The 25,535-nt window shown below is 36.3% G+C and overlaps 3 protein-coding genes, 1 non-coding gene and 1 pseudogene across 12 annotated transcripts; 2 read left to right on the forward strand and 3 right to left on the reverse strand.

Moving 5' to 3' along the window:
• Nucleotides 1-719: 719 nt before the first annotated feature.
• Nucleotides 720-15,667, reverse strand: LOC106177771 (heterogeneous nuclear ribonucleoprotein U-like protein 1). Of its 8 annotated transcripts, XM_087004966.1 has the most exons (20): nucleotides 15,505-15,667; nucleotides 15,224-15,388; nucleotides 14,567-14,778; nucleotides 10,427-10,661; nucleotides 9,923-10,052; nucleotides 9,663-9,733; nucleotides 9,298-9,437; nucleotides 9,087-9,186; nucleotides 8,804-8,916; nucleotides 8,308-8,463; nucleotides 7,878-7,985; nucleotides 7,129-7,251; nucleotides 6,806-6,934; nucleotides 4,820-4,988; nucleotides 4,369-4,527; nucleotides 3,944-4,096; nucleotides 3,033-3,083; nucleotides 2,461-2,558; nucleotides 1,996-2,211; nucleotides 720-1,653 (listed from the first exon to the last, which is right to left on the reverse strand). In XM_087004966.1, the coding sequence occupies exons 2-20, from the start codon at nucleotides 15,366-15,368 to the stop codon at nucleotides 1,483-1,485; spliced, it is 2,679 nt and encodes an 892-aa protein (XP_086861092.1). In that variant the 5' UTR covers nucleotides 15,369-15,388; nucleotides 15,505-15,667; the 3' UTR covers nucleotides 720-1,482. The 8 variants fall into 8 exon arrangements, with proteins under 8 accessions (XP_086861092.1, XP_086861091.1, XP_086861094.1 ...); XM_087004965.1 differs by lacking the exon at nucleotides 15,505-15,667 and having other exon boundaries at nucleotides 14,567-14,775; nucleotides 15,224-15,498; XM_087004968.1 differs by lacking the exon at nucleotides 15,505-15,667 and having other exon boundaries at nucleotides 10,556-10,661; nucleotides 15,224-15,498.
• On the reverse strand, nucleotides 8,062-8,127 carry LOC112042342 (small nucleolar RNA U54). Its single transcript, XR_002886487.2, has one exon. It is a non-coding gene; the product is annotated as a small nucleolar RNA U54 (small nucleolar RNA).
• Nucleotides 15,668-15,825: 158 nt separating the features above from the next.
• On the forward strand, nucleotides 15,826-20,286 carry LOC106177779 (dynein regulatory complex protein 8). 2 transcript variants are annotated; one of them, XM_013560660.3, is made up of 6 exons: nucleotides 15,826-16,097; nucleotides 17,432-17,516; nucleotides 17,747-17,819; nucleotides 18,231-18,310; nucleotides 18,441-18,550; nucleotides 19,221-20,286. In XM_013560660.3, the coding sequence occupies exons 1-6, from the start codon at nucleotides 16,073-16,075 to the stop codon at nucleotides 19,334-19,336; spliced, it is 489 nt and encodes a 162-aa protein (XP_013416114.1). In that variant the 5' UTR covers nucleotides 15,826-16,072; the 3' UTR covers nucleotides 19,337-20,286. The 2 variants fall into 2 exon arrangements, with proteins under 2 accessions (XP_013416114.1, XP_086861105.1); XM_087004979.1 differs by lacking the exon at nucleotides 15,826-16,097 and adding an exon at nucleotides 16,335-16,429.
• Nucleotides 19,488-23,684, reverse strand: LOC106177778 (delta(3,5)-Delta(2,4)-dienoyl-CoA isomerase, mitochondrial). Its single transcript, XM_013560659.3, has 8 exons — nucleotides 23,553-23,684; nucleotides 22,900-23,080; nucleotides 22,529-22,617; nucleotides 22,222-22,340; nucleotides 21,799-21,912; nucleotides 21,534-21,676; nucleotides 20,290-20,440; nucleotides 19,488-20,094 (listed from the first exon to the last, which is right to left on the reverse strand). Exons 1-8 carry the CDS (start codon nucleotides 23,587-23,589, stop codon nucleotides 19,999-20,001), a joined length of 930 nt encoding a protein of 309 aa, XP_013416113.1. The 5' UTR covers nucleotides 23,590-23,684; the 3' UTR covers nucleotides 19,488-19,998.
• LOC106177777 (retinol dehydrogenase 14 pseudogene) lies at nucleotides 23,653-25,516 on the forward strand (annotated as a pseudogene).
• The last annotated feature ends 19 nt before the right edge of the window (nucleotides 25,517-25,535 follow it).

Raw genomic sequence — 25,535 nt, forward strand, 5'->3', positions numbered from 1 at the left:
AAAAGCCTGTTCACAATGTTCCAAAACATTACCAATATGCAGTTATCTTTTTCAAACATTTATGCTTTAATGTGCATTAGAAGTCCATTTTTGCCATAAATCCCACCGTATAGTTTCAATTGGTGGAACTTCAAGAAATACCAAAGGGCTTTGTTTTACATTTCCTGAAAAATTATATTAACATGGGTGTTTCGTGCTCTTTATAACCTTCAGTAGTTTAACTGCACATGCAGTAATGTACCATTCACTGTCATTCATTTTGGTGAACTTTCATGAACTGAAGGGAAGGGCAAGTAGGTAAATACATGGCAAGAAATTTGAAGAAAGTGCAGTTTTAAAGGACAGTTATGGCTGATCAAGTGATGAATTTTTGTCTCAGCTAGAGTTGATCCGAGCCATAAAATAAACTACTAGAAGTGTTTGGTTGCAAAAATTTTTTACAAGATTCTTATGGAGGGTAGCCAACTATGAGCTTCTCATTTCAGCATAAAGAATTCAAGCTAATAAGATTAGTTAACACATTTCATCACATAATCTGTATAATGTTTTTTGGCATAAAATTATTGATGAATCTGCTGGGCATAAAAGATGGGTCAGATTGTACTGTAAAACTGAAGAATCCAGGTACATTCCAGACAATACTTTTTTCCAATGAATGGTAATAAGAAATTCTACTTTACAAAATACTGACACATTTAACACCTCTTAAACAACAACTGTACACTAATAGCCCATTTTATTATATACAAAAATGTCAAATTTACATGATCTATATTTTTCCCAATATAGGTGACTGTTAACACAAAGTTGAAAAATATTTCACAAATATTTAAATTGAGAAATGTGACCAATCTTTCTAATAATGTTACATTTCATTATGAAGCAAATTGCTATATAACACATAGAACATCTGTAAACAGTTGACAAAGTACATAAAAACAAATTCTAACCTTAGAAAATACCTGATTAGATACACTTATGTAATCTTTTTTTTTTTTTACTGAATAAAAAAATGCAACACAATCTATATTACTAATACATGTAAGTGGTTATACCCTTCTACATTTCACATAGTGTGCCAACATCAATTTTAGTCTTCATTATTCAAATTAAACTGCTACATGTTTTTTTTGTACACTGCCAAGTCTAAAACTTGAAGACAAAAAGCTTACTATTCCCAATCTGTCAAAGATATCCCAAACATCTTCAAAATGATATTTTTTTGGTACAAGTCTAGCAGTGCCAACTTACTTAAAATAGAACATTGCCCGTTAAATAATCTTCATTAATGGGTATATCATTTCCAAATTCACTGCAGTCTAGAAATTTCTGAACAACAGCTGCATAATGGTTTGTGGTGAATTCTAATAGCCTTTAAAAGAAAAGTTCTTCAGTGAGGTCTATATACTTTTCACTGTTATTATGTACAAGGATTCATATCAGTCAGTTGGAACTTTTCAAAAGGAAATGTTCACTTCTCCTCTACTTGGAGTATGACCCGTATCCTCCCCATCCCTGACTGTAACCTGACTGCCCACTCTGGCCATAGGAGCTTGGTTGCTGAGACCACTGGTTACCATAGCCACTCCATTGCCCTGATGAACTACCAGACTGACTGGAACTGCCACTACTTGCTCCCTGATTATAATAATTCTGTAGAAAAAAATACCAGTTAATACCAACTATCCATCCACTTCAATTCAAAATCAAGAAATTATACTTACTGCATCAAAAAATAGTAACAACAGTAGCCCATCTTTATGAATTTTGCCATAATTACTGTTGTCAAACTGACCTTTAGAATGTATAAAAATAGGAAGTAGAGGATTCTCAAAAATAGGAGTTTTATTGCTAATTTACAATTTAAATAGGAAATATTGTACTACAAAGTTGGCCTCTGACAGCTATCTTGATCCAGTATAGTTAATCAAACACATTTTAATTAGTTTACATGAATTGTAAGAAACTATATAGGTGTATCAAATGGGTGCCTACCTGCCCATAACCTTGGTTATATCCTCCTCCCCACTGGCCTTGGTTCCATTGACTGGACTGACCCCACTGGCCTTGTCCACCCCATTGCCCTTGTTGACCCCATTGTCTCTGACCACCCCACTGTCCCTGCTGACTGCCACCTCCCCAACTGCCTTGCTGTCCCCATCTACTTCCACCATAGCTGCCACCACCACCAGAATGGCGACTCTGGTAGCCCTGTGAAGACAATGTGGAAAATAAAAGTGTACTGTTAGGAAAAAAAAATTTTTAAATAATGCTAAATACACATGCATGTGCATGCAATTCAAACAAACAGTTAAGATGGAAGAACGCAAATAAAACCAAAATGGTCTGTTTGTGTAATAATAGGGAATATAAAAGACAGCTAAAAGACATTAACCACATCTTTCCTTGTCAATTTAATTTTATATTGAATGGTTCATTCATTTTCATCGTGATTTTTACCTGGCGATCATCTTTTCCGCCATAGTTATGTGCTCTATTTCTGTCATGAGATGAGTATCCCATGTAACCACCACCACCACCACGTCGATCATAGCCACCTAGAACAGATCAAATTTGTTAACATCTACATCACTCCATGTAATATCTGGAAATAAGAAGCAGAATTATCTGAAGAGTATAAAATTTCACATTTTAAGCTACCACTTGTAACTACTTCAAAGGTAACCAACCAGTATCTATACTCTTGATAGTCTGTAATGTCTACACTACTCAATGTCCAATATGGAAAAAAAGATCACACTGCTCAACAGTAAAATCTCATATCATGGTGTTTTTACAAGTTATTTTATCCCACAACATTTAACCAGCGTCTTCTGGAGGCAGATTTTCAGTTATGCAACACTCTCTCTAGATCTCCATTTTATACGAAGCAGAAGGTTGAATTGCACTGGTTACTGGGTCGAGATGAACTAACGATCAACAGTGACAAGATGATGTGTCCATCCTTGAGGCATTGAGCATTGAGGCTGTTCGTAAAAGTGGATGAACTACTTCATATAATGCTCATTTACCCCTGCCTGAATGAGATCTGCCCTGGTAGCCATGATGGTCTCCATAAGAACCTGAAGAAATTGTGAATCTTAAATACCCTGATAATCTTACTGAGTCCACTCTGTAGAGTACAGAGTAAAATAACTGTCACATAAAATCAAATACATACTTCAAAGCTAGTTGTCTATTTGCAACATTTTGTCATTATTGTCCATTTCTTTTGTGTATGTGTGGCATTGAGAGCCTCCATGTCAGTTGACACTCATGGCTTAAAGGCAGAAGTCTTTAAAAACCATTATAAATATAAATTGCCTCAATTTTGCTCAGATATAAACACTGGAAATTCTTTCTCAAAACATTCTACTGTAAAATGCTGTACACTCAAATAATGACCCTTGCAGCACTAACAATCAACCCCATACAATTTTTCAATAAGTCAAATTTTAGAAGTCTAAACAAAGAATTTGATGGAAGAGAAGAGATTGCAGAAAAGGTTAAACTTATATATTCCCTCATGCTTACTGATTTGAAACTTTGGTTTCTCTATGATAGATACAGATGCTTACTGCTTATTTGTCAGTCTGATCAATGTACAAACTTAGTGCACGTGCAAGATTTTGCTAACCACCTACTTCTATACAATATCTTATTAGTACATAGGTTAATGCTGTCATAACCTTATGTTCAATAAATTATACAGTCATTCAGATATATCTTGAGACAGTCTCCTAAATAACTATTCATCAAGCACAATAATTAATTTATGTAAAAATAAAATGAACATGGCTCATGCATCAATATCTAAATATAGTTTTCAAATTCTAACATGGCTGAAGACATTCTCTGCCTTAAGACACTAGGCAAGAAACACTCCTTGGATCCTCCAACAGAGAGGATGACCCACCCATTTTTTGTCAAACAACAAACTAACCTCTTCCTCCCCTTCCACGGTCATCCCTGCCTCCATATCTGTCCCTGAAGCCACCCCCGCGGCCACCACCACCACCTCCGTAGCGATTGCGATCTTGGTAACCACCTCCGCGACCCCTGAAATCACGCCTATCTCCACCACGGAAGTCACGACCTGAATTCATATTTTTCAAATTTTGAACTAAGGATATATGTGATAATAATACAAAAAATGAAAATAATTGTGAATATAAAACAAAGCTAACTATTTTCAACACTTTATTTAAATTCTAAGACCGACTAAAAAACAACACTGGATCATCAAAATCATTATCATCTTACAGCTTTTTTCCTAGCTTTTGTTTAAGCTGATGTCTACAATTTGAGATCAATTTTGGATTCATCAGACAGGAAAATTTCAGTGCACGTCTTATACTAAAGTCTCACCTCCACGCCTGTCATCACTGCGGAAACGTTTATGAGGAGGAAACATCTTCTGACCCTCCTCATTGTACTGTTTCACAAGCTTCTCAGCTTCTTCTTTGCTTTGCTCTACAAATTCCACAGCATCAAAGGGACTGCCAACCTCTGGCAGGTGAAAGTTAGCTGCAATTACAACCAAATCTAATATTAATTTAGTTTTTCTTTCTCCCCAGTGGGTTTTAAAGAACCTAGCCTGCTGTTTTGCACTTATTAGCAAAAACTGTGTGCTTGACCAAAACAGCAAACTAGGTTGCCTCAAAGCAAACATAGAGAAGAAGATATTGCCTCCAAGTCTCTGTTTGCTTTAAAGAACATCGATATCCTTCTGTCAAATAATATACATATAAACATGTGCATCTACTAAGGCTAATTGTCTAACCTACAACTGCCTGCATGCTGGGCTGACAAATCCTACCTTTCATTTCAAGTACTGCATGTTCAGGCACATCTTTGCCCTCCTCTTTCTCCCGACCTGCAATCCTCTCTTTGAACGTCTCATCTGTTGGTATTACCACTATAGCCTTGCGTTGAAAGCCTTCAAAAGGGCGCATTTTACGTCTCTGGGCCGATGGATACACATTTGTCTGCACATGACGGTAAAAGACAATAGGATATTCAATGTGTCTTGATTCTTAATTGTGTCCATACTGACACCATACTCCATTTGTTTTTTTTTTCCTTCTGCAAGATAAGTCCATAAGACATGATAGACTGGCCATCGGCCCCTTTGCTGTTACTCAGTACAGAGTAGCAGCTGACCATTTTCCTTGGGATATACTCACCTCCTACTGACTGGGTGGTACTAAACCTACAACTGAAATTTTTGACTCTTGTGAACTAAGCTTATAAGTAAACTGCCCTGATGTTTAATACACATATATATGTGTATATATATGTGTGTGTGTGCCATCTCTGCAGACTTAATTCCTTCTTGTGCTTGGCATATCTTTCTGCTCCATGCTACTGCTAAATCACGGAAAAAATGTGATTAGTTTTCTTGCTTAACAATTACATTCTACATCCTGTTGGATCATCACCATATAATGCTTAAGTACATTAGCATCCCAGTGCATTATGTTTTCTGTGAAGCTCCTGTTGTTGTGTATCCTCAGCCATTTGTCACCCCTCCATTAAAATAATGAAAAGCTACTCACCTTCTATTACTTTGTTCTTCTTCATGTCTACTCACCCCCTATCCCAGTAACCCAAAGGAAAATAACTTACCTGTACCTACCCATGTTAATCCTCTACTTCAGACCTCAAATGGTACTTACCCAAGTTTTTTTCACTTTTCAGCTTGGTCCACCATACACTTGCCCTCCCCAATTGACAGATAAATATTTAAACAGTAGGTTCACTCAATCAACCAAGGTCAGCTCACAATACATACCCTCTGATACCAGTTTGTGAAAAGTTTATTTACCACAAAGATATAACATAAGTAAATATAACATATGATACAAAAAGATACTGAATGAGATAAGCATGCATCAACTGTTGCATCATTAAGTTGAAGGTTCTTCACTTTATTAAGGCCATTTCCTTATCAGACTCCCATTATCCAAATGAAGCATAACTCAACATCCTCTTATGGTCTGGTTCTGTTACTCTGCCCAATACAAACTGCAAGTTGCTACTGAAATAAACTTCTGTGCTATCCACATCGCTGTACCGAAACTGCTGCATCAAATGAAAAACTTTCAGGTAAATAATTCTTTCTGCTTCTGCATAGCATTTTCTCAGGTTGTAATATTAACAACACAACTAACTGCTGAAAAAAATTCTCTTTCAATTGATTTCAACATTCCAGTTCATAATTTGCTCATGGGCAGGTATAATCTTAGATTAAAAGCATGAAAATAAAATGACAGTTTCACTGTGTAGTTTAGCATGACCTTTAGCTCTTTGTACTAAACAAATTCAACTTAAAAACCTAAAACAACTTGTTATAACTAAGATTTCAATCCTAATGCATCCAATGTGCTCTTCTTCCAGGATGAGCGTGCCTTCAATTAATGTGCAGGAGGCCCAGCTTTCAGAAAACAATAAATCTACTACCACAAGAGCTGCAAATCAAACATCCTCAGGATCACAATAACACAACTAACATGAAATAGAGGCATCTTATACAGATAATGAAGTAGTACTGAAGTATGAAATCTGCAAAAATTACAGGAACTATAATAACCTTTAAATGGTGTTGACATGTATATTATTATCTTAACTAACAAACAGTTCATTATGACCTAATACTTATAGAAACCTGGCTGAGTGAGTGAACCAAACTGCAATGACAAGAGGACTTATATGGTAATGTGAATCATATGAACTGCCCATAGTCATCATCCCACCCCACACCTTCTCTGCGCATAGAACATTGAAACTAAAAATCTGTTTTTACCTGATCTAAAATGTAGTTCCTTTTCTTTCTGGCAGCCACCTCCAAAAGCCTGTTCAGGCATCTTGTAGATTTGTCAATGAGAACGTCCCAGCGTCCTGCATAGTTCCTCTTGCGAGGCAAGCCCATCACCTGAAAGAAGTTATATCAATATTCTTGAAATTTGCTGGCACAGTGGTTTGTTTTACCATTACAAAGAATTTTAACAGGGATGACGTGATAAATGTTCAAGAACGGAAATGAAACGATACCAAGGACCCTGATATATTTTTTCATTTAATCATTGAACAATTGAAACAGATTACATTCATCTTCAATGATATTACCTTCATCTTATCAATAATGTTGTTTGTACCAAGAATGCAATATTGTTTATCTGGAAACTCTGCTACATGTTTGTTAGCCCAGTAGGTCTTGCCACTTCCAGGCAGTCCACACATCATAAGGACCTGAAGAGTCAAGCAGCAAGGAATATACAAGGAAGGCATGTGATATTCCTTTATTGAGATGGGGTCATCCAGCCAAGATTTTACACCTGAACACCTCACAGCTCAATTCAAACTTTTTTGTGGAGGTAGAATCCAATTCAACAAGAAATGCTGAAGAGGAAAAATACTGTACCAAACCATCAAATAGTGCTTTTTCTTTGCTGTTGTGATCAGTGAGATCTTGCCTGTAAAGACCCTCTTAAAAAACTAAATAATTCAGGCACCTCAGATTTTTGGCACAACTCATCAGTTCCAAGAATGTTGTAACATTTTTCCCTGTGTTCTTCTGCATAATTCAATGCCCATCTAGTTTTTCCTGATCCAGGTAACCCACACATCATTATTACCTGTATATGAAATTATTACAGTTCAGTAGATCTATCCAAACAAGAAGTCAACAGCTGAGAAAATGGTACAAACAGTAAGTCATATTTCATTTTCACTTATAATTTACCCTTCTTGGCAGGGAACATCAACAAATAGTTCTTGTATAATAGCAATCCACAAATAACTGTTCAGTAAGACAGAACCTGTTAACAAGAACAATAATGTAACATCAACTAAAAAAACATCTATCTGGGAGATACCTCACAGTCTTCCTTCTTTTCTGGTGGTAGTGCACCTCTCTGGCGGCTCTCTACTGGCACAGCATTCAGAAAAGTGAAGCCTTCCAAGATGGTACTCATTGGTTCCTCCTAGAACATACAATTGAAATCTATGAAGGAAATGATGACACACACTTTGCATAATGCCAAAAATTCTAAGACTGAATCATGGCTCAGAATAGCGTATAATATATGATCATCTTACATCATTAAAATGTTGTCCTCATTGCCAAAGATTCGGTACGTCATGTCAGAACTGTTAAATCGACATCTTTAAGATTTTAATATTTTTGGCCATTGGCTGGCTATTTTGGTTGACCTGAATTTCACTAGCAGAATAACTTGAGTTGTAAGATTAAGCTAATTACTGAACCCGACAGGAATTTAGCATCTCAATTCTGTGCCAACTTACTTTCTGCCCAAAGTTGGCCTCAAATTCTGTGTTCTTTGTGAGGACATGGGGGAACAATGCTTTCCCTTCAAGTTCAGAGGCAGGGACTTCAAAACAGTTGCCTTGGTCAACACCATTCTTGGTGAATTTTATGATGACTGGATCACTCTCAAAGTCCTACAGAAAAATGGAAATAAGAATGAACACAAACACTGGCATTGTATCAAATTTTTGTAAATCCACCACACAAGTTAACCCCAAATTTCGTATTCTTGGCTCAGAATAGTGTATTGTTGAATGATCACTGGCAATCACATTAACATATCCTTGCCATTGAAAATAAATAAATAAATAAATAAATAAATAAATAAATAAATAAATAAATAAATAAATAAATAAATAAATAATAGTTAATTGATTACTTATTAAAGGTATAAATAAAATAATTGCAAAAAGAAAACTAAATTACCAAGACTTTGATAGTCTAAAATAAAATCTGCCAACAAAGACAACTTACCACATAAGCTCCAATGACATCTCCCTCTCCAAATGTCTCACCATAGTCATTGAATTTACAGTTTACTGATGATTTTGCAGTACCACCATAACCATAGGAATGGGGTTCTTCACCTATAATTTGAAAGGCCTTCTTTACAAAAAATATCTGCATGATCATTAATCCAAACAATGTACCCGTTTACTTAGAAACTTCTGTTGCCAAATCTACCAGAAATTGGGAATACCAAAGGTGCTGCTTTAACCTCTATATAAGACTTGTAGTCAATATTACCAGCTCTTACCTAGCTGCATACTTGTATCCCCTGTGGACCAGCCAACACGGACCACATGTCTGCTCGTCTCTTCATCAGGGAGATGGTCTACTTTGATTTGCTCCATGATCTAAATACAACACATGAAAGTAAAAATGTGTGCAAAGAAGATTAATTAAATAATTATGTGTAATTCTTAGATACTCAAAATGTTTTAAAGAACTGAATTTCCAGCATTTACCTTGACCTCATAGCAGACCTTCCCTTCCTTAACTCCCCACATAGCTCTTGCACCTGCCCACATGAATGCAAAGCCTTCCATGGTTAGAGGAACACATTTGAAACCATCCTTGTCAATCTTCAGATTCAAGTCAGAGTTATCTGGAATGATGCAATTTTTTCAGTACAAAGAGTGCATAAATAAAATTCTACAGATTAAATGTGACAATTTACTATTCTATAACATAGACTCATGTCCCTTTGTAATGTATTATATGTCCAAGACAGATATTATGCCAAATACTTTGACTAACTTTTTCTATGCCAATCACATCTGTGTAGCATATCTAACAAACATGTTCTTTGAGCCTTTTGCGAACAACTCACATCTGTCCCACTGTACATCTGTAGCACTCAGCCATTCTTCACTCTCTTCTTCCCTTGGTGGACTTTTTCCCCTAAAATACACATGGACAGCATTGTAATGACCAATTATAGTGCCTATCAAAGGTCCATTTCTTTATTATGCTATACCTCAGGGCGAGCAGGCATGAGTTTCCCCCCAATTTATTCATAACTATGTCCACAGTACTTGCTATTAACAGAAAAAATGCTTGAGAAATGTGCACCAATGCATTGTAAAGTACCTCGGGGAATGTCTGTGCCTATCTCTCGACCTTGACCTAGACTTCTGTCTGTGGGGTGAGCCCGATTTCCTTCTGCTCCGGTCCTTTGATCGACTTCTTGAACGAGATCTTTTCCTGCCTCTCTTCTCTTCTATAACACAAGACAATAAAACACCATAAATTTTAAGAACTGCCTACTCTCATGTGGGTCTCAACTCCATTACATGCTAAATTTTTTCAATGATACTATCAGTATAGAACACAATTCTACCCCCCCCCCCCCTTTTTTTAATGAGGCTGGCCACAGTCATGACACACTAAGTAATTTTGATTTAAATACCTTTTATTAGTGCTATACAAATTAAAGCTTCCACTTGCCCAAAAACTAATAAAACTACTACAATGAAAGCAAAACTAAAAAAAATTTACAACTGCACACTTTACCTATACGTTGTCTTGCATGCACTTCTACAGAGACCCATATCAAGTAGTTTCAAAATGTTCTGTTCAGCACACTTAAGTTACCTTTGTTATCTTGGTTATTATCTTCCCGTTTCACATCATCCTCTGCCTTTTCTTTTTCCTCCTGCATCTCTTTTTGTCTATCCATCTTCTCTTCAGTTTGTGCTACATCTACAGCACTCACACTATTACCTTGTTCCATAGATTCTTCCTCTTCAGCTGGTTGTTCGGATGCTTCTTCACTCTTTTCATTCATTACTTGGTCAGCACCCTCTTCCTCTTTGTGGTTTTCTGATTCCTGGAGTTAAGAATTTTATTCTTTATTTTCAAAATTAAAAAGTACCTTAATATCTCAAACTTCTTGCTATTCAAAAGAAATATTAGTAGTTATTCACCACAACAATAACATTTTGGTTAGGTAGCAATGTTTCAATTTACATTACGTAACATTGAGCTTTTGCAGCATTTCTCCATTACTGCACTTCTCCCACTTCTCTCTAGGTTTAACCTTCTTTAAAAATCAAATGCAGCAATCAAGCCAATGTTAATCAAATTAAAAGACTTACAAGAAAAGAAAGCTGGTGAAAAGCTTTATGTATAAAGCCACCCCTCCTCTCTTCGGTTTTCATCAGAAACCAGGCACTGGACAAAATCACTCACCCAAAGAACTTTTCCAAATTCCATCTTCTTTATCTTCAGTTCTCATTCTTCAATTGGATTTCTCATTAAATTGGTAACACAATTGGAAAAAATTTCCACAACAGACCATTCTTACACAACACCAGATTTATTAAATCGATACATTCCACAACCAATCCCTCATGCCTTCCTGTCACTTGTAGATCACAATGTAAATTTGAGAAGCCCCAAAACTGTCAAAAGTTTCCATTTCAATTGACAGAGATAATGCATACAGGATTCACAGGTTGATTAAAAATTGTGTTATTCCATTCAATTAGATTGATTATCACATCTTTTTGATGAATCAATTCATTTACATCAAAGTCAAGCCCAAATAAAAGAACACATACATTAACAGAAATGTTAACCAATGTCCACGACAAGGCTCTTCAAGCTTAAATATATTATTCTCAAGCGTCTGTACAAATCTCTTCTTTTCTTTACAGTATATAACTTATGTTGGTAAGGCAGCTCTACAGGCTTCCTGCTGGCATTGCTTTTAACCAAGTGTCTTCCATTCTTCCAAGACATTTATATACACAAGTCTTAACTGTCATCTTCAACCATAAATGGATATTTTTGTGTGCAATGATATTGTAATTGTATATATGTGCTAATTAACACTGTCCCCTTCAACTGACATTTTCATTACATACAAAAAGCTTTACATATATAAAATAAAAATTCTATGACCATCAAAATTAAGTGTACAGCAATTATTATTAGCGAGATATTAAAATGTCATAATTCCTGTACCTTCAACTAGGTCCATAAATTCAATATTAGTATCTCTTGTTATGTGGACAACAAGAGCCGGTATGTCCTCTACGACCACAGCCAAGGCATAGTTTAGTAAGAGACAAGCACACCACATCAGCATGACCCTCTCTACCACATCTATAACAGGTGCCAGTAAAATGGCAACCTTCATGGGCACTGTGTCCAATGCGACCACAATGCCAGCATTTGTCTGGCCACACATGGGACAAGTTGAGACGAACTCCAATCAAGGCATCATCCCACTGTCTGCCTGCTATTTTCACCACATCCTTCACTACCTTTCTGAGGGCTCCAAGTTGCAGGTTCACCCCACTCACTGGATCTATCCAGCCTTCTTGATTACTGTTGCCATCTGCTCCCCTCATCTGGCTGGCTATGCTGTAAAATGGTGTCTGGTATTTACTGCTCAGGAGACGGCACATGTTGTCCAGATGGTCGGTGTGGTCAGCTGGAATGTCTTGCCTATAACCAGGGGCCACAATGATTGGCTTCACATGCATACGGTGCAGAAATGCTATCAACTCCTCATAGACAAAACTCACTTTTCCAGTGATCCAAGCTATGATACTCTCATTTGGTACCAGCTGGTAGTCGGCCAAGTCATTGGATCCCATACAAATAGCTGCCCATTCTGTATTTTCTGCAAGGTCATTGGTTGCAAGGACATGTTTAACAATCTCGCTTGCTCTTCCTCCTGCTATAAATCTGGCTTCCACAGAAAGTTCGTATAACAGTCTTATGATGTCAGCATCTTCTGCCAAACCTTTCAACAAATTATCTCCTATGAAAACCATTGGTTTAACATGAACAGAAAAGGCCAAGGGTACAGAATATTTGGCCCTCTTACGGTCAGTGCCCCTGTCACTGCTCTCTCTTCTTGAATTACTCTTTTCCCTTTCAAAAGGTCTCTTCTCTGAACTTCTTTGTTCATTTTTATAAAGTGCCCTATATCTGTCAGCTTCTTTCTCCAACCCCTTTATCTCAGCTTCTTTCTCCTTCAGTTTCCGGGCAAGATAACGAACCTCTTTCTTTTGCTTATCTACTTCATGTCTCAGGCGCTCTTTTTCCTTCTCAGATTGATCTTTCATTTTTTCAAACTTAAATTTGGTATCACGCAAAACCATTTCTTTGCGCTTTATTTCACCTTTCAATCCAATGGCCATGTCCTTTCCATTGCCATCAGTTATCTTACCAGTCTCCAACTTGATTATATAATCCTGTGAACTTCTCAGCTTCTTCTTCAGTTGACTATTCTCCAATGTGATTCTCTTTACCTCCTCCTGTAATTTACCCCAATCTCTTGCCATTTTCTCAATCAGCAACTGGGATTCTCTGCACTTAAAACACCTCCAGTGCCTGTGCCCAATAGCCTTCTCATCCTCTTCACCAAGACAATTTTTATGATAGATTCTAGGGCAACCATCACATTTCACCCATTCTTTCTTCTCTTGGTCTTCTTCCTCATCTTCCTCTGTCTCTAGGCAGATAGGACAGGCATCCAAATCTAAGTCTTCTTGGTCAAAGTTGTCTCCGGACACCTCTTCTACTACAACCATATCTTCACCCTGATGGGAAAATATAGCCTGCTCAACAAAACTTATTATTCTTAATAATTACTAATGCAGTAAGGAGGTACCTTAATTATAAACTAAAAAATACAGAGCAACCCTCTTTGATATCTCTCCACCACTGCAACTAAACAAAACATTTCAGTATGCAGGAAAAAAACTTTGTCAACTTCTCTCAAATAACCTACCTTCCTTTAAAACTCTTGGTTTCATTGTATGAATGAAAATTTGAACCTGTTTTATCAAGATACAGTTGTATGAAATATGCTATTTCAGAGTGGGAATCTATTTAATCGAATGGGAACCAAAAAAGCCCGAAGTCTTGTGGCTCAGGATAAAAATTAAGCGAGAAGCATGTATTCACTATGTTTTGCTTGTTATGATATCATGCAATAATTGGTAGCCCCATTTCACACTATCTTTTAATGGTTTCCATGATAAATAAGTCTAGTTTTTTTTCTGGTTCCAATTGCTACTTACAAACTTTATGTAAGGTCATGTGTCGTGAACTGGTGTCTTAAAATCAAGGAAATGTTTACACAAACTGAAATATTTTCCTTTGGCGCAACTAATGTATTTGTTGCAGTATAAACCATGGCTTTCTTGGAACCAGCTTTTAGCATTTTTTGTCTATTTTCAGGGAGAAAATATAGATGGGACACAGTAACTTAGACCCTTGCAGCACACTGAAAAAGGTATTTGCAATACTAATGTGAAAGCAATGATACTTTCAAACACTATATATGACAAGTAGTTCCAGTTTTATGATGAGTTTTCTAAGGAAACCCACACAACAAGAAATATTACCCATGTAACACAAATAAGACCAGTTCAGGACGCATGAACATACAAGCTTGCTACTTTATATTGACAACAAATGATAACAAAGTGCATTACTATCAAAAAACACAAAAATACTCAAAGTTGCTCCATTACTAACATTAGTTTGCATGTAACTTGCCAATGTCATTGATTTTCACAAAAATCTTATGACATATTGCATAGAAATGTTGACATGTAAGGTTGGGAAGTGAACAATGGTATACAACATGAACTGGGTCATTGCTCAGCCAGAGGCATTTATATATCATTTTGACAACTGTATCCACAAAGAAATGTGGAAAGCAAAGTTTAAAGTTTAGAGCAGAACAAAAAGTTAGTCATTCATTCTTACCTCTTCCTGTTGTTGTTCTTCTGGTTGTTCACAAGTATCTGCTGCTGGCTCTGGTTCATTTTCTAATTCTTCTTCCTGGGGTAGTTGTTCTGGTTCTACGTCTGGTATTTCTACAGGTGCCTCTCCCTTTCTGGGTGAAATGGACTCATCTAAGTCTTGACTCCCATCATCTGTTGTATCAAGAATAGAGTCATCCACCTGGCTGTCATCTGCTGGAATAACCACATACAGCAATGAGTTTTGTTTAACATTTTTTAAAGAAATTCAAGACCTTCTCTTCAAGTTTTGTATTTTACATTTCACAAAAACAGAAATTTTGAAGTGATGATGGTTTACAAGAACAATTCATTTCTCACATTTTTGATGGGAAACAAGCCCTTTTCAAGGCAACAAATATAAGCAATACAATATAAAGTGCTTTTCAGGGCAACAAATTCATTGTGCAGATCTTAACTCAAACACTTTTCAAGCCTGGTAAGCCATACTTACAGCAGGCCTAAAGTTGAAGGAAATACAGACTCTTAATTATTTTTGTTGGAATCAATATTATTCTGTGGTGACCATTTTTTAAAATAAACTAAATGGAATGAGATTGCATTCCCTCAATTTAAAACCCAATTATGAGATTTGAGTTAAGTGGCTATATAAAGGGTTTACCGGTCTCTATCCCTTGTTCTTTGTCTAATGCATTCTGCAGTCTTTTCACCAACTGGGCTTTGTTTCCTTTGCTGTCCAGGCCTCGCGTCTTTAGTTCCTCCCTCAACTCCACAACCTTCAACTTTTTTGGATCAATTTCACTCATGATCGTAATGCTTCCTTCACCTGGAATATCCATAGTACTCCTTCTTTAAAATTCCTTTATAAAAACATTAATTAAACGACATGAGCTACTGAAATTTCCAGAGCATTTAAGAGTAAAATAACCGGCTTGCACTTACCAGATCATTCAAAATGGCGGCACATTGAAGCGTGGGCGATCGCAGCGCCACATTTAGCAGTCGGAATTTTTATTAAAATCTTTTTCATTGGTTAGATTTCTTAAGCACTTCCTCGTAAATCAACCATATAAACCATAGCGGAAACTTATTCAGTACTGTTAATGAATCCTAATATGACTACAAACATACTTTGACTCTAATTAACTATAGACTGTTACTTAATTCCAGCTACTATAGAATATGCTGAGGGCATTGTTGGTGAAGAACTGACCAAGGACTTAAAAAACAACAACAAATCAAAAAGCAGTTTGGAAAAAGGGAGCAACTGACAGTTTGCATGGAGTTATCTATACATTATAGATTCATTGGTTATATTTATTCATAATATGAAATTTGATGAATATGTAATTGATATATTGATGTTATTTAGCTTTCTAAATACAACTTTATGTTCTGGAGACAAAATGCATAATTGTTTTGTAAACACTAAGAGCTTCTCCCTCCAATGCGCAGCTGAGAGTTCATTTTGTTATTTACTGCGCAGGGTAGCAACACATTAGTTTACATCATGGCGGACGAAAAGGAAAGTTCGGGTGAGTTAAATTTCTCGTTTTAGTCACTACTTGAAACGATACAAAAATACTCGATTTCGCATATTACCTGTATTTGTATTTCTAACAGAATTGTAATTGGTTTTACATATTTTATAGATAACTATTTTTTTATTTATTTGAAAAACTTTATACCACTATACACTACTGTATATATATATATATAGGCCAAATACACAGCAAATTTATTTTTAGAAATGATTTTTTCATTTAAATCCTTATTCAAAACTTATGAAGAGAGGGGTACTGATGTGTGTGTGTGGAGGAGGGGGGTATAGATATGGGGAATACCATGCAGATACTTATCAATGCTGGTAAGGTAATTTTCCTAATGGTGTAACTGTTAACTCACAAGTCCACCTGTTTGCAGATGACTGCATAGGGGCTTACTTTACAGAATCAGAACCATTAGGAAAATTACTGACTACATCCTTTTGCAACAGGAATTGACGATCTTTAAACATGGTCTACAGCATGTAATAGGAAATGTCCTTTAATGCTAAAATGCTACATGTATATCAACCAAAAATCCTCTCATTTTTATCAACTTAAAAAAAAATCATACCTGTACATGTATATATATTGGAACAAGTTTCCAAATGTCTTTATCTTGGTGTAACTCTTTCTGGTTATCTGAAATGGACCCCCACATTAGAAAAGAAACTGAAAAAGCTAGCTGCTCACTCAGTCTCCCCCCCCCCCCCAAAAAAAAAGGGGGGAAATTAGTCTGTCAGTCTGTAGCAGTGGCAGATTAAAGGAGTGTATCAGGGGGTCCTGCCCCCCCCTTTCAATTTCTGAAAAAATCAATGGTCTCCTCTTGAAATTAGAATTACTGTGATTAGTTCTAAATTGTACCAAATGGCACCTTTCGGCCTTTAAAAAACCAAAATTTTCTGGGGCCCTTCAGCTTCCCAAACCCACGCCAAAGGAGCTAGGGTGGGGGTGGGGGGCGGGGGGCTTTGCCCCGCCCCCCCTTCAAATAATCCTGGGTCTGCCCCTGCTTAGTCCCCTCTACACTAGAGTACAGTCTTATAGTCTGGGATCCCTTTAACCAGAAAGATATTGACAAAATTGTTCAAAGCTGAGCAGCACACATCATAACAGGTGACTAAGCTGACAGAAAGCATTGGGTCTGGAAAGGCAGCTCGAAGTTAAAGCTGAAATAAAGAAAAAGAAAAGGCTTTGCAAGTGGATTTGTTAAATGTTTGAGTATACTGTATAGTAGGTAATAATCATTGTTCATTTGGCAAGTGGTTATTATTCTGTATGTTTTATATATATATTATGTCTTATTTTGTTTCAATTTTTCACATCAGAGTCCATGATAGCAGATGTGCAAAAAAGAATAACAGATGCATTTGACATTTTTGACCATGAATCAAATAAAACAGTTGATGTCAGGTATGTCACACAGTAACAATTCTGTTTTAATGTAGTAATGGTTGATGAAGAATTGTCTACATAAATAAAAAGACTCATAATTAGTTTTTGTATTTTTTGTATGCATTTCTTAATATGTTATATGTTTTTCTCATTAATTTGGCATCATGTAACATGTATGTTAGGTTAGTCATTATTCATAACTACTTGAATAGAAATAATATAAAGAATTTATCATTTGCCTTGTGTAGGGAAGTTGGAACAATTGTGCGGTCCTTAGGCTGCTGTCCAAGTGAAGCAGAGCTGCATGATATGTTGGAGGAGGTAAGGGGATAGTCTTTGGGGATAACTTTAGATGCCAGCCATATGGTCACCATTCACATGTATATTGATAATTAAGGAGAGAAAGCAATCAGTCTCAGGGGCGGATCCAGAGATATTTTCTGACAGTCTTCCAAATGATCTTTGTTGATCCATGCACCATTTTTGACCATCTTCCGACAGAAAAAATTAGATACCTTTCATTGTAAACTTGAAAATCTGACCATCTTTCAGAAGATGCCTTAATCCACCCCTGAATCTTTTTTGCAATATATTTGATATCCAAACCAGTTATGAATTTCAAATATGCACATCCAGAACAAGCAGGTGGCATACTACAAATAGAAGATGATTATTAGTCGATTATCTTTTCATGAAAACAATATGTAGGATGATTTGTGATTATCTTTTCAGATTGAGGAAGAAGAACCAACTGGATACATTAGATTTGAAAAGTTTTTAGCTATGATGACTCATGTTTTAATGGAGAGAAGGTAATTAATGGTCACCAATATGAAATAATCCATTGAAACACATCTTTTCTGGACATTTTGATAAAATGAGTCATTCAATAATACTGCCACATTTTGTTTTTGTTTGCTTACATTTTTTGTTTCTTTTCAGGTACAAACCTTCTCCAGAGGATATAATTTTAAAAGCATTAATGACATTAGATGTTGAACATAAAGGGCATTTAACCCAGGAAGAGATTACAAAATATATGACAACAGAAGGTAAGTACTGAATCCAGCACAAGAGATTTTAATGCAGTAAAATGTGAGATGGTATACTAAAGCATACCCCATTTAGAATGAGAGCTGTGATTTCCATATAATCTTGATCATGTCTGATTGTAGAATTCAACAGGTCTGTGTCACAAAAATCAACTGAAGCAAAGAAGATAATTATGTTTTTTATGAAACACTCTATGAAAATCTCAATGGGCCATACAAAATGTGACTATTAAAAACAGGGGCAATAAATCAGAAAATGTCACTGACAATTAAAAAACAAAATAAAATAACATTTAGCAAAAGTACTAGGTTAAAAATATTATTAAACACTTTGTAAACATTTTTAAAAATGTACTTTACTGAAGTTTCAAAAGTCAGTATTTTTGCTTCACATTTTGTTACCAACAAGTTATTCAAAAGTTTAGGAATATACATCTGAAATGCTTTGTTCCCACTTTATGGAATTGCTTTCCTATCAACAGGTATTAACATGAAAATCAATAAATCTAGATCTAGACATCTTTTCTGAATGTTTCTCCTGGATATATTTTCATTTGACTGGGCATTCAGTTTACCAAAGATTAATTTTATATTTAAAAATATCTTATACATGTGCTTCTTCTGAAGGTTATCTAGATAAAAGCACTGACGTTGAAATCTTCTATTTCAGGGGAACCATTCACACCTGAAGAAATGGAAGAGATGCTCTCAGCTGCTGTGGACCCAGACAAGGGTGTGGTTCTGTATAAGGACTATGCCTCTGCCATGGCACTGGAGGAAACATAACGTGGCAGAAATGACTGTATTTGCATTGCCATTGTAGCTTAAATATGGTATTTCATAATGATGAGAGAGACACTGATAACTTTTTTAAAAAATGTGAAAATGCCCCCCCCCCACAACACACCCACACTAAAGGAAAGAAAACAATTCACTATTTATATTCATAAATTTAATATTCACTGTACATTATGTTAATTTACAAAAAATGTATCAATGCCTGTCTTTTTAGAAAATGCACAAACTGCACATAACCTGATGTTCACAACAAAAAAGTCATAAAGGCAGGTTTATTTTTCTTTATGAACAATATATCAACTCTCTCTCTCTCTCTCTCTCTCTCTCCATACACACAATAATGACATTTCATTTTAAATAAATCCACCATATTTACTACAAGTTCTTTTTTTTCGTCAATAAAAATTATTGTATTACTGTTGACTACAAGGGGTATTATTTATCACAATTGTTTGGTAAATACGATGAGTGTCCAAAACAGAAAAATTTCAGTAGTTACCAATTGTAAACCAGCAAGTGATAAGGTTCATTATATCAACAAATTGAGCTATGAATTGGGTACATTTCTGGCATTTATGATATAATAATTTTTGGCAATGTACATAAAATGAACCAGTTTGTAAAGCACTGCTACAAGTTCTTTTTTTTCGTCAAAGTTTTGAGAACTCTGCTGGTTTCTTCTCTACTGCTGCCATGGCAGCTGTCATAACATCTTCACTCTGTAGCATTGCTGAATTCCAACATGCCTGTAAAATAAGTATGGAATAATTACGTCATCATAAATATGGTAGCAAAGACTGACAATTTTTATATGCAGAAGATGTCCAGTGTATACCAAACAAAGTTTTACAAATAAAAGAAAAACAGACTGCAAATAATTTTAAGTTGAACATGATAATAAAAGCAGCTCTATAATGTATTCCAAAATGAAAAATTCATACTATGTGTTCTAGTCCTTCTTGTACTGAATGGTCTCTGGAGTATACTATGCTAACTTTGGATCCCTGGACAGCTATTGGACTTTTGCTGGCAATTAGTGCTGCTGTTTCTATGGCAGCCTCTATGGTAGATTCTCTGTCTGGCAGAATTCGACTTAAAAAAACATTTGTATATTTATAACCAACTTTTGAAATACATTTTCAAAGATGTAGACTCGCCCTTCAAGAAATCGATGCCTTCAAGAAATCGACGAAAACCGGAAGTGCGTGTTTTTTGCACTGTTTTTCCTGTCATGCCCATCGCAAACACTCTGTTGTCAAGTAAAATGAAGCGTCTGATACAAAGTATCAAACGCGGCATTCACGTGCTTGCTTGCGATGCGTTCAGTACACTTTGTTTACACTGACAAGTCGAGGTCAGAAATGCACAATGTTTTTCTATGTAATTACGCAGTTTCAATTTTGATTAGTGAATCTTATTTTATCTGCATCGTCATTTTCCGAACATTTGTATAAGCCACGAAATATTTCTCATCGGAAAATCACCCAGCAGCTTTCCAAGTGCAAGCGAGTGACGTCATGACGCACTTCCGGTTTTCGTCGAGATCTTGAAGGGATAAGCGTTACGGTTTGCTGCACATTTAAAGCGTTCTGTCTCAAAATGTACTTAACTGCTTGGATTGAAATTTACGGAACTTTTTCTTCACATGATATCACACATATGTGCTTAATTTGAGAGCTTTAGCTGTCATATGTTTTCTACAGTGCCCATTCAAATTTGAAAAAGAGCTATTTTCCGTCGATTTCTTGAAGGGCAAGTCTACCATTTGCTATTAGTGTTGTAGTGGGTATATGAGTATACACAGTACAAGAACAACATCATAAATCATGTTGACTTAGGAGCAAACAATGGGATTCATAAAACACTTGTCTTTTCACCTCTTCACTTTGCAATGGAAAATTGCTAAATCTGTAATTTATGATTCTTTTCCACGCCTTCTAAATTTCTTAAATGTCACAAGATGATGTATCACCAGAAAATGTTGGTATTCCAATAGCTTTTCTCCCACTGAACTACTGTAAGTGTATATCCTAATTTTGGTCAGCAAAGCCAATTTTGACATCCAGTCATGTAAGGGGCAGGGTATTGACTTTGTGTGCAAATCTGAAATGATAGTTTTTTGTTTTGACCATCAACAATCGATTAAATAATTCAGTTTCTTTTCATCAATCCAGTTGTCATTTACCTGACAAGTCCACATCTCATTGCTTCATCTGCCATCATCTTTCTTGCTGTATATGCCAGTTCTCTTGCTAGACTGTCATTGCCCACAACTTTTGGTAGTCTCTGTAATGTTCCCACATCTGCAGCCAAACCTACATCCACTTCCTGAAATATTCAAATTTAACACCTGACAATCTAACACACAGGGGGAAGCAGAGCAAGGGGGGGGGGGAGCAGTGGTCTCAAAACTTTATGTAATCATCCAATATTGTCAATATTTGTCATACCTTAACCTGGAACCAGGCATCCTGGGAGCAATATCTGATATCACAAGCTGTGATCAGGTCTATGCCACCACCAACACAGGCATTGTGCACAGCCACTATCACAGGCTTGGGGCACTATGAAAGAGAATTTTAAAAATATACATTGAAAATTTTGGAACAACTGTCATGCCTGTATTATATACTGATCCTTGTACAGTACCATAGCATAAAAATAATTTTGCACTTTCATATCAGTACTTAAATACATGTAAATTGCATGCCATAATCCTAATAAGGCATCCAAATACTTAACTTCTGTATAAAAAAAATGACAGACTGAAGAACTTCCATGCATGTGTAAAAATGTCACCAAACATGCAAATATAAACACAATTAGTACACAAAAACAGCTTCTCTACTGAGGCAACAAATATATACACCAACCTTTTCCATACAAGTAAATGTGTCCTGATATCTAGCAATAGCACCCTTTAACTTCATGCTCTTCCTTCCCACATCACTTTCCATGGGCATTAGAGATGCTATTTCTTGCAAGTCAATTCCTAACAATAAATAACTCTTTTCATTTTTCTTGTGATTGAAGACAAATGATGATTAAAATGCAGGGATTAGAACATGTAATTTTACTTAACTTTTGAGCAAATCTTGAGAAAAAAATGTAAACTGAAACTGAAATATGTTAAAAAGGGTAAAATGTCCTTGTCTATTGTGCATGATTTTAGTGTCTCACCTGCTGTGAACAGTTTCCCAGCACCTGACACAACAACTGATCTACAGTCTGGGTCTGTGGACACCTTGTTAAAACATTCCACCATTTCCCTAAGTATGAAAGAGAAAAATAGATAACTTGTTTCATCGCAGTCAATTTTCAAATTTAGTTTAATTCATTTATGGCAATCAAGAATTTCTAATCATACAACAACACTCTCTGTACATACTCTCTCTATGTTTATTGTTTTTGAAAATAATCGTAAGTTGTAACATGTTATTTTTCTATATCAATTTTTTTATTAAGGAAGCAGCAAATGGTAAGTGACAGCCTACAAAAAATTTTAAAGCTTTCATATATATTTATAAGATATCTGTATACTAGTACTGTACCTCCAAAATGCTGCGTTCATGGCATTTCTCTTTTCTGGTCTGTTGAGTTCCACTTGCAGCACATACTCTCTGGGTTTTGTCACTTTCAGGGTCTCAAAACTATAGCCTGCAGCTTCCAAGCCTCCTGACGACATTTTTCTGCTAGTCAATGTTAGTTTAGCTACATTTATTATGTTACCACCTAAAAGGAAATATTTAATCACCTTATTTATAAAACAACTGCATGGAATGTCATATTGCTGTCTAAGATGTGTGGCAAAGATACAGGACAAGTAATTTGCATTAAATTTTGTAAAGATATTTTATGCACCCACCAATCAAATCAGTGCTCCTTTATTAAATGTTCATTATTTTCAAAAATATATTTAACTTATATGCATAACTTGTAATTTCAAGCTTCCACGATAATAACTATTTGCCACTGCAGTAAAAACTAAAATATATACCGTTTACCTACAAACAGGTATAACGATAAACTTTCAGCAACAACACAATTCTACCGATGTAACTACGTTAATTAAAATTAAATTTACCACCGCAGTAAAGTTTATTACAACCCTTCCCGACTTTTACAAACACTATTGTAACTCGTACAAACGGACTTAAGTACAAATTTTAAGTAAGGATACGTTTGTTCTAGCACTTGCTCTTACCATGAACAAACCGAATACTTCTCGCCAAACTAAGCATTATCAGAACATGAGAATAATGTAGCACAAATTTCTATCTGAACTTTGATCTTGGTGCCTCAGTAGATCTACACATGTTTGGGCCAAAGGCATTTTACGGTGTGTTTGATTGGTGTTTTCTAACAAATCATCCAATAGAATTCTTGGATACATTCCGAACTTATGCAATGTCAGGGTAAACAAACATGGCTGCTTGGGGGCTGGGACTTGGGTTTGCAATCGGCGCTGCATTTTTTCTGTATCGCAGGCACAGGCGACATGCAAAATGCCCTTCAGATGCACAACTGGATGGAAAGACAGTGTTGATAACTGGTGGCAATTGCGGCATTGGTCTGGCGACTGCAATCGAGTTGGGCAAAAGAAATGCGAGGCTCATTCTTGCTTGCAGGGATATGGAGAAGGCAAAGAAGGCGTTGGTCCTCATTAAAAACGCTGCACCCAATGCAGAGGTTATAATCAAACACCTGGACTTGGCGTCCTTGAAATCAGTGAGACGTTTTTGTGAAGATATTTTACGCGATGAGAAGAAAATTGACATTCTGATCAACAATGCAGGCGTTTTCTATCACAAAATTGACAAAGTCACTGAAGAAGGCTTTGAATATAACATGGGTATTAACCACCTTGGCCATTTTCTGTTGACAAATCTGCTGGTTGACCTCATGAAGAAGGCTTCTCCGTCTAGGATTATAGTAGTTTCTTCAGCATTGCTTAAAAGAGGAGTGCTCAATTTTGATTCTAACCTGGGTTGGCCTGACCATGACAAAACCTCAAGCATGCAAGGGTATGCAAACAGTAAACTTGCTAATGTAGTTTTTGCCCGAGAGCTGAGTCGTAGGCTTGAAGGAAGTGGTGTATCTGTTTACAGTATTCACCCTGGTATGGTCAAAACAGATCTAGCCCGGTATTACAGTGTCCCATTCTTTCTAAGACTACTTGGTGGACTACTGTTGTGGGCTTTGCAAAAAAGTCCAGAAGAAGGATGTCAAGCAGTTGTTTACTGCTCTGTTGCCAAAGAGTTGGCTAATGAGTCAGGTTGTTACTACGGGAATGTGAAAAAGGAACCATGGCCAAAAACTGCTGAGGATAATGAACCTGCTGCTAAGAAATTGTGGGAGTTAAGTGAGAGACTGGTTGGTCTGGCTTGATAGTTACTCAGTATATATGTACCGTATATATACACTGACCAAAACTTCCAGCGCAACACTTCTGTTTATTGCAACACGTCATTTTCTTATGCTAAATTTAACAATACATAACAAAGATGCAAATCAAAAACACAGTTTCAGAGTCATAAATAAAGAACAAATTTATTGCATCAGTTGAAGGCACAATTCAGGATCACTGAAGTCGGTATCATGTATGGCCTCCTTTGACGTCACACACAGCCTGGATTCTGCGATGCCTGGCATCAATCAATAGAAGAATTTCAGCCTGTGTGATGCGGACTCATTCCTTCTGGAGTTCTTGATGCAACTGTTGGATTGTGGTAGGTTCTGGATCATGCCTTCTCACACGGTGAACCAGAATATCCCATAGATGTCCTATAGGGTTTAAATCTGGGAAATACGATCACTGGTGCTTCTTGTTGCATTATACCAGCTCCAGAGACGTGATATGGTCGACACATGGACGCCAAGGTTCCTTACAACCCGTCTTTGCAACATGCTGCAAGTGAGCATACCAACAACTCGCATCGCTGATTTTGACCTAGGCGTGGCATGGTCACACACACACACATATTACATGTACTTATTACAGATGTCAAGAAATCTATGGCAGGGCATTTGTGGGAAATGTATAATTTTCAATTCTTTAATTTCATTAATTAATCATATTAATTTTATTGTATATTGTTAAAAGGACCTAGTAGTGGTACGCATGATATTATGTTATCATAGAAAATTCAATAAATGTACTCAAGCAGATGTGTTTGATTTTACTCAA

Source organism: Lingula anatina, chromosome 2 (genome assembly GCF_051362555.1).
Source record: "Lingula anatina isolate TDL-2025a chromosome 2, LinAna3.0, whole genome shotgun sequence".
Taxonomy (NCBI): Eukaryota; Metazoa; Brachiopoda; class Lingulata; order Lingulida; family Lingulidae; genus Lingula; species Lingula anatina.

Bases quoted from the DNA above. Each gene is read 5' to 3' on its own strand.
- LOC106177771 (XM_087004962.1), bottom strand. From the start codon at position 15,401: ATGGATATTCCAGGTGAAGGAAGCATTACGATCATGAGTGAAATTGAT. The intron at 14,779-15,223 runs GTAAACCCTTTA...TGGTTATTCCAG, and splicing joins AGAACAAGGGATAGAGACCG to CAGATGACAGCCAGGTGGAT. The intron at 4,528-4,819 runs GTAGGATTTGTC...TTGTAATTGCAG, and splicing joins TGCAGTACTTGAAATGAAAG to CTAACTTTCACCTGCCAGAG.
- LOC106177779 (XM_087004979.1), top strand. From the start codon at position 16,396: ATGGGGAATACCATGCAGATACTTATCAATGCTG. The intron at 16,430-17,431 runs GTAAGGTAATTT...TTTTCACATCAG, and splicing joins GCAGATACTTATCAATGCTG to AGTCCATGATAGCAGATGTG. The intron at 17,517-17,746 runs GTATGTCACACA...TGCCTTGTGTAG, and splicing joins AATAAAACAGTTGATGTCAG to GGAAGTTGGAACAATTGTGC.
- LOC106177778 (XM_013560659.3), bottom strand. From the start codon at position 23,589: ATGCTTAGTTTGGCGAGAAGTATTCGGTTTGTTCATG. The intron at 21,677-21,798 runs GTATGACAAATA...TGAATATTTCAG, and splicing joins ATGCCTGGTTCCAGGTTAAG to GAAGTGGATGTAGGTTTGGC. The intron at 20,095-20,289 runs GTATGAATTTTT...CTTATTTTACAG, and splicing joins AAGAAGGACTAGAACACATA to GCATGTTGGAATTCAGCAAT.